The sequence below is a fragment of the Dipodomys merriami genome, unplaced genomic scaffold (genome assembly GCF_024711535.1).
Source record: "Dipodomys merriami isolate MVZ:Mamm:240054 unplaced genomic scaffold, mDipMer1.0.p SCAF_42, whole genome shotgun sequence".
NCBI lineage: Eukaryota > Metazoa > Chordata > Mammalia > Rodentia > Heteromyidae > Dipodomys > Dipodomys merriami.
In genome coordinates, this window is record NW_027205826.1 from 7,416,481 (window position 1) to 7,427,975 (window position 11,495).

General features: G+C 44.7%; 1 protein-coding gene across 1 annotated transcript; it reads left to right on the top strand.

The window, feature by feature from the left end:
- Positions 1-2,572: 2,572 nt before the first annotated feature.
- Kcnj2 (potassium inwardly rectifying channel subfamily J member 2) lies at positions 2,573-10,436 on the top strand. Its single transcript, XM_069993177.1, has 3 exons — positions 2,573-2,743; positions 7,781-7,814; positions 7,959-10,436. Exons 1-3 carry the CDS (start codon positions 2,686-2,688, stop codon positions 9,301-9,303), a joined length of 1,437 nt encoding a protein of 478 aa, XP_069849278.1. The 5' UTR covers positions 2,573-2,685; the 3' UTR covers positions 9,304-10,436.
- The last annotated feature ends 1,059 nt before the right edge of the window (positions 10,437-11,495 follow it).

Here is an 11,495-nt window from a genome sequence, read left to right on the forward strand (position 1 = left end):
TAAAATCTTACCACTCTGGGTTCATTTCTCAAGTGATTCTCTTACCCTATAACCCCACCTTCATTTTACCTACAGTAGAGTATTAAACAATTTCAATCCAAACTTCAGTAAAACTTGCTGTCCCTTTCTGGGTGAGTGATTTTTTTTTTTCCAACAGAACTTAATGCCTGCAAGAAAAACAAATAAATTTTTTTAAAAAAAGGAAGGAAGGAAGGAAGAGAAAAAAGAAAGAAGGAAAGGAAAGGAAAAGAAATTGTATTACCTCTGAATTCACATGATCTGTAAAATTCTTAGCTATATCTGCAGAGGCTCTCATTGAGAATAAAATACAGAAGAGAAAAATGCATAAAAGATGATTTCTCCCCCCCCCCTCACCTCTCCTCCCCAACTAAGCCTTAATATGTTTTAGGGGATTGATTTGACTTTCAGCCTGTTTTTTTAGTTATTATTTATTTATTTTTTAAGAACTCCAAGAGGCTGCCCATTGAACTGAAACCAGTAATTAACCGTTTCTCCATCGTTTGGCGGACACAGCATTAATCTGTGGGTCTCCCAGATGCCTTATTACCTGTAGCCTGGGTTTTTACACATCTCCCTGTTCAGATTTAACTGGAGCTGAGTACAAGTGACAGCTGACTTCATACACGTCGCAGCAGCCTTCCCCTTGTGGGAGTGTTCCTCAGCACAAGGCTTTCAAAGGTATGGTGTTAGTCACAGAACTCTAAGGACTCCAGCGATGTGGCCCATCGCAAGTTCACAGCGCGTGCAAGACCTTCTCCACACCCCGGTGATTTAAGTGTCTTGCTCAAGTGCTAGGAAAAGAGACACACTTGCTAAAGCAGGATTAACTATGGGTCTGAAGAAGAAAAGAAATCCAAGTGTATTTCACCAGCACCTCCTAGGGGCCACGTGGAGATGTGAAACTCGGAGAGGGAACCGGTTCACCTCCCTCCACATAAAACCCACCAGGCTGTTTTTGCCCAGAATGAGAGCTGCTAGTTTGTGGAAGTCGGTTGGGGAATCTGAGGAGATCTTTAGAGAGAATAAACCGCTCCTAGAATGCCTTTGATCGCTTGAGGAAATAAAACATTTAAGTACATATACACACAAATATTTAAAACACACAGAGAATGCAAACGTCATGGAAAGAAAAGACTCATATAGTGTGCTCTAAGATGAAAATCTCGTAACGATACTGAAAGCACTGCGAGACCATGCATTCACTTTACAGAACCGATGCACGCGATTCGATTGATCCCAACTTGCAGTTTAACTCTCGGGTTGATTCTTTTTAAAAGGTCTGCCCGGCTGTCTCTGTGTCTGTCTGTCTGTCCTCCCCTTCTCTCTCCTGATTGCTGAGAATGGAACGCGAGAGCTGAGCTGGGAGGCGCTTGGTGCGAAGGCAGAGCACGGTTGTAGGAGTTGCTTGTTCCAGAGAATTCATTACTCTCTTAATTGTTCTGATTTTAGATCAGCCGAGCGTGCCTGGCGGTGACAGTGGCGGTGGCGGTGGCGATGGTGTTGGTGGCGGTGGTGGATGGAGGAGGAGGAGGAGGAGGAGGAGGAGGAGGAGGAGGAGGAGGAGGAGGAGGAGGAGGAGGAGGAGGAGGAGGAGGAGGAATCGAGGATGGACTAGGCAAAGAAGGCAGTGGTTCATCCTCCAGAAAAGTCTAGGCGTTTTGTAAGGAATTCACCAACAGCCTGGAAAACCGAGTAACCAAGCAGTTGCTACCTTTTCTCTCTCTCCTTTTTTCTTTCTTTCGTTTTTATCTATCTATCTATCTATCTATCTATCTATCTATCTATCTATCTATCTATCTATCTATCTATCTATCTATCTATCTATCTATCTATCTATCTATCTATCTATCTATCTATCTATCTGTTTTTGCGTCTAACCCCTGCTGGATTGATTCTCTGCCCCGGTTTAATTAGCTGCTGCACGGTGCGTGCGCGCTGCAGGTTCGGGGGGATCGGGCGCGCAGGGAGAGTGGGGGGAATGGTGGAGTTGGAAGAAAAGGGGGCTTTGGGTGAGTTGGGATGGGGGCCACCTGCAACCCTGTCGGACGTGCAACTTTTCCACTCCCTCCCTCTAAGCCCCCCCCCCCCAACCTCCAGCCTTCCGCCCCGCACCGGCACCTCGCGCGCCCTTCTAGGAGCACGCACAGCCCGGGAAGTGTGTGGGGTTTACAGGGGTAGGAAGCCTTGCCCAAGGCTCAGCTGCAATTAGCCAGCCACCGAAGCCCCACCTGCTGCTTGTCCCAGCTTGGCCGTGGGGGACCCCAAACCCTAGCCCTGTGACTCCCCCATACCCCCCCACCCCCAAAACGGTGCTGCGGAGGGGCGGAGAGGGAGGACGCAGCCGCAGGTTCCCGGGATTGGCAGCATCTTCCCCCCCACTCCTTTCCCTCCTTCCTCCCTTCCCCTCCTCGCCGCGGGAAGGGAGGGGGTAGGGACTCAGGCGCGCTGCGATTGGCTGGCTGCAGCCAGGAGGCGGAGCCGAGAGGGCCGGTATCGCACTGGCTGCCTCAAAAGAGCCCAGGATAGCGCAGAGCGCACTGGAGCTCTGGCCAGCGCGCAGCCATCCGAAGCTTGGGTCTGGTTTTTTTTTTTTTTCCTTGGGAGTTCTCCATTGCTTTGACTCACTCCTTTTTAGAAAAAAAAATACAAACCATTGGATCTTACATGCCTCTGTATCCCTCCACTTCTACTCCATGTCCCCATGCTACTGTGCCAGCAACAGGTAAGGGCTTGTGTGCGGGGGGCGGGGGGGGGCGGTTTCTTTCTTCATTCCGTGTCTCTCTGTCCTAGAGAATAAACTCGTCTCCTGCCCTAACCCCTGCCCGGCTGCTCCCAAGATGCCCAGCTGTCATGTTTCCGTCGCGCCCCCTCCCCCCCCCCATTTCACCCCTCCTCTCAAACGTCCCAAACTCATGCCTGGGTAGTTTGTGCGAGCCCTTGAACATCCTCAGAGCTAAAAATACTGAGACATGCTTGGAACAGTTGAGCAACAGACACAGATTTCTTGCAACGTCTGTTTGTGCTCATAACTTCCAATGTACCAGCTGTAGCGAGATACCGGATTTGCAGTGCAGGGGCGAGTCTGAGTTTGTTTCTTCTTCTTAGGAGAAAGGGAAGAAAACAACAACAAAAGACAAAGGGGAGAAAAAGGAGCAGGGGTGGGCAGGGAGGGCTGGAGGTATGATATGAGCTCTCTTCTGAGATCCAGACATCTCTCCCCTTGACTCCCCTCGCTCTCCCAAATCAAAAGTTCTTCTGGATCCTGATGTCTATTTTATTTTCTTATCTTTCTGGTGGTTGTTTCAAGTGGGGCTTTCCAGAGTAAGAATTTTAAACTTGCTTTGCTGGGGGAAAGAGAGCCCCAGCTTGAGTTTGTATTTTTGAGCCTGAAGACGGCAGAACTTTCCCATCATATGTCACCCTGCCCTAAGCACTTTGTTAGTCTCATTAATAATGGTATCAATGCCTTTTCTTGGTTGCAATTTGGTTTCAAGGAAGCAAAGATCACTACAACTTGAGTCTGCACAAAGATTGTATCAGAACATGAATTCAGCATGACAACTGAAGAAAGAAATTAGAGATAGGGAATGGGTAGTTTAAAGTCTGTCTGGGTGAATGTATCAGTAGCATAGTGATGATAAAGAGAATTCTGGAGATTTTCATAAACTTGGGATATTGGAAAATAGGGTGTTACTGGAAAAAAAATCTGTTTTGGACATGCAAAGAATGTTGACTTTTTAATCATGTTTTATCATTATACTAATAATCAATAGGCTGTCAGATTTCCTTTCTACCAATTGTTGTGTGTCTGCTATGTAACACTGTTACACTTGTTACTTTCTTCCTGCTCCCTTCTGAGTCTTTATATTTGTCACCATCCACAAAAATCCTGATGCTTTGGAGCAAAGACACATGTTACTTGGGATATGAAGGGAGGGGTGAGAGTTGAGGTCAAGGTCTGCCCCTCCCCTCATAGATTGATGGCACTTTGTTTTTTTAGGTTATTACTATCCATAAGAAACAGATGTTTTATACCTTTGGGATTGTATCTCTCTCCTTCAGACTCTTCATTTGAAGATTTTTTTCTAGTTCATGGTAGAGTCCTTGTATGACTTTGGAGTATCCTGAACTATTAGCCACATGACCTAAGTATCTCTACCATTTCATGACAGTTTTCGTGTATGTTACTGTTTACCAATTGTTTGCTTTCCAAAATCTGCAAATGCTGCGCATCACAGCAGCATGCCTTGCTGAACATAGTTGTTGAAGACAGAGCTCACATAGATAAAGGGGTGTTCTCTCTCCTCTGCTCACTTCCCCCTCCTTCCTCTCTTCCTTTCTGTTTACTGAGCTGCAGAGAGGTTGCTCTGAGAGCAGTTGGGCTCACATAGCAACTTGTACCCAGAGCTCACTTAGGCTGGTCTATATGGCGTCAGCTGGGGAATAGCTGCTCTAAACACTCATTAGCAGACCTCTCACAGCCCAGTGTATTTTCTTTTGCTATCTCCTATCCTTAGGCAGAAACTTTGTTCTTGGCCTATAATTATAAGACATAGTCATTCTCCTTTACTCCTCTTGATTACCTTTTAATTCTATTTCTTTAAAATAGATTCTATTGGAACTATTTCCTACATACTGAAAGCAGTTTAGTGTCCCTCATTTATCCTATGTGATCTCTTTGACCTTGTATCTCTTCTCTCTCTCTCCCCGCCCCATTTCATATCTACCTAAGATTGAAGCGCTGAAATATTTTTTTCCATTGCTTATGCTTAATTTTGGCTCAGCCTATAAATAGTCTTAACATGAACAGCCCCACATGTAGCCTCTCAATTTCCCAGAAATACTTTCTACATCATTGGCTGTGGCCTAGGCAAAAATGATTCTTTGTGTCCATTGAATTTACAGCCAGCTCTGTAAATATTAAAGCTGAAAGAGGATTTTATACATTGTTCGCCAAACCAACTATCTATCCATTCTCTGGAGCTATAGCCATCAACTCATTTAGTGTTCTCATGTTTCTATAGTTCATTGTTTCTCAGAATATGATTTCGAATAAAGTGGCATGAACGCCTTATTTATTTTTAAATTTAAAACAAAAAAGCTTTCCACAGATGCTCATGGATGGGTGATCTCCAGTGAGAGAGGAGTGGGCAAGGAAATTTTCTGCCTACTTAACACCACTGAAGCATGTGAGAAAGCAATTTTTGTGTTGGATTCTTAAGACAGTTACCCTATCAAATCTGGCAGGTTCTACACTTCTGTGATGTAATTACCTCGACAAAGTCCAACTATATAGAATGCGCATGCACACATATTATACTCATATAATTAGATATCTGGGGTATCTATTTGAAGTTACAAATGTCTCCATTTTGCCTAAAACAATGATCACAACGCAACCACTTATTTTCCCTTTCGAGAGAGGAATGGGAAATTTTCTAGATGGTGCTCCACTTAGGAAACAAATTCTGCCATTAGCAGTGGAAATGAGAGAATAACACAGTCTCTCTACATGGGCCTTTTTCAAGGCTCTAAATGGGGAAAGCTATTCATAGGAAGCTAGTATTGTGTGGTTTGTGGAATTCAAACAATCTCATCCCGACATCAGGATCTTTGGAAAGGCGTATTTCAGCCTTTAGATTTCATATGGTTATTAGGCTTTCATCTGTAAAGAGTGAAGAAGTAAGCCAAAATAAATTGGAGGTGATATTATACTGCTCATGCTCCCCCCATGGTAATTCAGACCAAAGGATTGATGGATTGTTTTGAATCATGTAAATGGAATTTCTTTGTGTCCGTTTATACTCAGATAGTCTCAAGTCAAGCCAAATTCCAAGTTTCAAACCCTTTGTAAATGAAGATTCTTTTGTCCTTGCTTTATTGGAAAAGTACACCTGTGTTGAGTGTCCCATTGCTTTCTCTGTGTTTGTGTAAAAATGCCTGGCAATTACATGTGAGCCAATAATCACTGTTTAAAAAAAGAGGAAAAGAAATCTTTCCATATTCATGATTTACAAGCCTGAGGTTTATGAATCTTTGTTTTCCCACCTTTGGTCCAAGTGCAAGCTTCATAAGGAAGCAGACAAAACATTGAAGCAGGTGGAAGGTAGGGAAGGCACTGTACCTTCTTTTTAGAAAGTAATTCAAAGGCACTTTCAAATCGGGGCATCATTTAGGTGTCAAAAGCTGCCAAAATGTAACACACATTGCAATTTTCACAGATGACTAATCTTAGGAAAAATGTGTTGGGGCACATTCTTGCATAATCGCTTGGATATAGAAGAAGTCAAAAGACTGTAACAAGGCATTTTCGAAGACAATGCACCTTGCCTCTTTATAAAAGGATGCACAAAACTGGGATAAATGCTTTGCTTCATTTGTCTTCAGTGGGCTTGACTGAAAAATGGTTCTGGTGACTGCTTAATCTTTAGTGTGATTTTGGGGAGGAGAAAGAAAAAGGGGTGTCTGCCTTATCAGAACTTCAACAAATTTCTGATGTCTCCCTTCAATACAGGACATGCCTTTGGTTGTTGCAAAATTAAAAAAAAAAAAAAAAACGGTGTGAATCACTTTGATGATATTTTAGTGCTAGGTTGAATTCGTTTTGTGAATACAAACTTGATAAAGAAAACACCTTTGGCTTTCTCTTAGGCTGTTGTTAGTCAAAGAATAATGTATCTTTATTAGAGTCAAGATGGAAAGTTCATGCACGTAGGTAGTTCTTAACCTAGGGGAGAATGAGGCAATTGGAAAAAGAAAATGAAAATTGCTATTTGTTCTTGTTAAGTAAAGGTGAATGCCTTCCCCATAGGAACCTATAGCAAACAACAGTCCTGGAAGTGAAAGTAAGCTGACTGGCATTTACGAGCTGCTTAGATTACAAAGTTGTCTCTGTCTGAAAGAACCCAGCATTGGACCTACACGAAATGAGTTCCTGCCTTATCTCAATCCGCTAAAGACCTGGTCCTTTGGCACAAAGGTGCTTGCTTCCTAGCCTGTCATTACACATGGCAATCCCATCTCTGGAGAATTTCAACGACTCTTATTGCTAAGCAACAGAATTGCTCTCTATCCCCCAGAGCAAAGCTGTGTCTTCAAGTCAGAATCACTCCCACTAACTGAGATGCTGGCAGGCAGAGCTGCACAGTGGCTACTCCAAGTGTGCAAAGTGATGGACCAAACCCAAACTCGATCCAGAAACTTCCATCCATTCACATGATTCCCAGAGAGGGCTCAGCTGTAACACCCACACAAAATCGCCCGGGCCTCTTGAAGTCGGCCTTCTCGTGGAGGGCTCGATTTTCCTCCCATAATGCATTGCAGTGCAATTAGTATCAAGGCTGCATTGACAGGAAATATTCCCTCTCTGAAAGTTCCTTGACAAGCCTTGGAATCAAAAAGGCTTTCTTTGGTTGAATGACTTGGAAACCTAGCAAGCAGGAAAGGCGAAAAAGGAAGAGAGTAAGAGCTGCTAGGTCAACCTGGAGGTTAAATAGAGAGGTGGCCGGAAGTACAAGAGGTGAGAATTGAAAGATTGGTGCAAAGAGTGTTACAGGTAACTCATCTCTGTCCAACACTGTTGTGATCTGGAGTAACTATTGAGGGAAGGAAACATTCTAGGGAACAAGGAATGAAGGTCCCTGCAATCCAATGCAGACTCTTTTCTGTATTCGGTTCTGTTTCGGTTGGGAAATGCTGCCTTACTCTTTCAGGAAAGGACTTCTTTTGTAACGAAGGGCTCTGTGTTCTTCTCTTGCAGGACAAACTCTCTGGATGTCTGCTGAGTTACAGAGGTAACTGCATGTCCGTCAGGAGACCTTGGTAGAACCGCAAGGCTCTTGGAGACAACTCATCTCTCCTCGTTTTATTATTTTGTTTTATTTTATTTTTTTGTGTGCGTGTGTCCTCACTGAACATTCAAAACTGTTTCTCCAAAGGGTCTTGCAAAAACTCAGACTGTTTCCCAAAGCAGAAGCACTGGAGCCCCCAGCAGAAGCTATGGGCAGTGTGCGAACCAACCGCTACAGCATCGTCTCTTCGGAAGAAGACGGCATGAAGTTGGCCACCATGGCGGTGGCCAATGGCTTCGGGAACGGGAAGAGCAAAGTGCACACGCGACAGCAGTGCCGGAGCCGCTTCGTGAAGAAGGACGGCCACTGCAACGTGCAGTTCATCAACGTGGGCGAGAAGGGGCAGCGGTACCTGGCGGACATCTTCACCACCTGCGTGGACATCCGCTGGCGGTGGATGCTGGTGATCTTCTGCCTGGCGTTCGTGCTGTCCTGGCTCTTCTTCGGCTGCGTGTTTTGGTTGATCGCTCTGCTCCATGGGGACCTGGATGCGTCGAAGGAGAGCAAAGCCTGCGTGTCGGAGGTCAACAGCTTCACGGCCGCCTTCCTCTTCTCCATCGAGACGCAGACCACCATCGGCTATGGCTTCCGCTGCGTCACGGACGAATGCCCCATCGCCGTGTTCATGGTGGTCTTCCAGTCGATCGTGGGCTGCATCATCGACGCCTTCATCATCGGGGCGGTCATGGCGAAGATGGCGAAGCCCAAGAAGAGGAACGAGACCCTGGTGTTCAGTAACAACGCCGTGATCGCCATGCGAGATGGCAAGCTGTGCCTGATGTGGCGCGTGGGCAACCTGCGCAAGAGCCACTTGGTGGAGGCGCACGTGCGCGCCCAGCTGCTCAAGTCCCGCATCACCTCCGAGGGGGAGTACATCCCCCTGGACCAGATCGACATCAACGTGGGTTTCGACAGCGGGATCGACCGGATCTTCCTGGTGTCGCCCATCACCATCGTCCACGAGATAGACGAAGACAGCCCTCTGTATGACTTGAGCAAGCAGGACATCGACAACGCGGACTTCGAGATCGTGGTGATCCTGGAAGGGATGGTGGAGGCCACGGCCATGACCACGCAGTGCCGGAGTTCTTACCTGGCTAACGAGATCCTGTGGGGTCACCGCTACGAGCCGGTGCTCTTCGAAGAGAAGCATTACTACAAGGTCGATTATTCCAGGTTCCACAAGACTTACGAGGTCCCCAACACGCCTCTTTGCAGTGCTAGGGACTTAGCGGAGAAGAAGTACATTCTCTCCAACGCGAATTCCTTTTGCTACGAAAACGAGGTTGCCCTCACCAGCAAAGAGGAAGACGACAGTGAAAACGGGCCCCCCGAAAGTACAAGTACGGACTCCCCCCCAGACCTAGACCTGCACAACCAGGCCAGTGTCCCCTTAGAGCCGAGACCCTTAAGGCGAGAATCGGAGATATGACTGGTTGTGGATCAGCGGGGAGTGGTTCCTTGTCTGGGATTATTATTCACTTCACCACCACGCAGTCTGTGGGTCAAAGGCCTGAGAGTGTGACAGAGACCACAGGACTGGCTCAGAGGTCAGCGCCCCCACCAGGGACTAAGGCTCGCCAAAAGGTTTCCAGGAAAGACTGTAAGCTCCATGATGGGTGGCATGCACTCAGCACGCCTCCGGGTGACCCCCAAAGGCACATACGTGTTGTAGAATAAGTTATGGGTTGTTTTTTGGTTTGTTCTTGTTTAATGTATCGTTTTTGTGTTTTGTGTTTTGTTTTTTTGTTTTTAACAAAACTTGAATCTGCAGACAAGCCTAGCTTGGATATTCAACTTATCCAGAATGCTTTTCTTTAGGGGAACAAGAATGTTTTTAATGGCATAAAACAAAGGTAGCACTCTGCCTTAATTTTTTTGAAAAGCTGCTAACTACATGAACACAAAGTGTATTTTTGTTGCAAGTGTAGTTTTTCTTGTGTGTAATTTAAAAGTCAGTGTTGAACTCGGGTTGAAAGCTCACGAAGTGATTCAGAGTGGCAAGTGTTTGGCAATTAACTGCCAAAAAGGAGAGCCTGATTTTTCTGAGACTAGTAATTTGTGTTAGGATTGATCGCTCTCTTTTTCTCTCTGTCTCTGTGTCTGTCTCTCTGTCTCTCTCTCTCCCTCTCTCTCTGTGTCTGTCTTTTTCTCTCTCACACTCTGGTTATATAAGGGCATTACATAACACTAGCCAAATGGTAGCCTCTGGGTTTTATTTTTATTGTTTTTTTTTTTCTCTCCATAATGTTAATGGATTATCTCAAAATTTAAGTTAGACTACTTAAAATAAATACCAAAGATAATGCACACTTTTTTGCACAGTGGAGCTTATGCTAAAAGAAAAAGAAATAAAGCTCCAAGGGTTGCCTTGAAATCAAGAGACTTTGAACTTCAGTAAGACCTTGAAGAGCCCGTCTGTTTTGCACCTTTTCTCAAAAAAAGAAAGAAAGAAAAAAGAAAGACAGAAAGAAAGAAAGAGAGAAAGAAAGAAAGAAAGAAAGAAAGAAAGAAAGAAAGAAAGAAAGAAAGAAAGAAAGAAAGAAAGAAAGAAAACAAAAATAACCAGGAACTCCCCCCCCCCCACACACACACCACAAAAAACAGAAGCAGCAAACACACAGAGTCCAGTCCAGCAAGTGTAGTTCTTTTAAGGTTCTTTCCTGTACCTGCTTATTTGAAGAGGAAGAAGAAAGGGGAAACACACACACACACACACACACATACACACACACACACACACACACACCCCTTTTCTTTCCTGGTAGGGAATGCTGGACAGGTTAATGCATTAAAGTAAAGAATGGTGATGTGCCCCTTGAATTTTCTGGGCTATCTCCCTCTTTTTTTTTTTTTTTTTTTTTTAACACATTCTAATATTGGTTCCATAAGATCTTGGTTGAGTTTGTTGGCATCCTAGCACCTTCCAAATAGAGCCATCTAGCATCAAAGATAAATAGATATCATGTTCCGTAGGCGATTTCTTTACCTTGACAACCAGGCTATCTCTAGCTTGACATGGTCATGCTTGGCCTCTACTTTCCTTTCTTCCTTTTGTTTTTTCCTTTTTCTGCTCAGTCTGGAGTGAATCTTGCTGTGTCACAGAGAGCTGTAAATGCCAAAGACAGGGAGGTGAGGACAAACACTTTGCTTCAACACTTTAGCTTAAGTATTTAAGAGGGAGAAATGACATTTGCTTTTTGGGTGGCAGAGGTAGGGATGAGAATTATCTCAGTATTTCAGGATCAAAAATAGCCATAAACAATCACAAAGTTAAGGAAATAATTGTTGGAAAGACTTATGTCATTTTCCCTCTAAGTTCTCATCCTCATGATGAAAGTGAGTTGATCATTGTCATCTCCTGTGGAACTCCAACAAGTTACTAAGCCCACTTCATTTCCCCTGAGCTTCTTCTGCTTGACTAGAAGCATCAGCCTCTTCCCGCACCTGCACCAGCTCAATAATACATCTATTTTTATTTTATTATTATTTTTGTTTTCCTCCCCACCTTTTTGTGTGTGTGTGTGTGTGTGTGTGTGTGTGTGTGTGTGTGTGTGTGTGTGTGTGTGAATTCTAGCATTGCCCACGTTTCCTTTTTAATTGGAGTTTCAAAATAATCAACTC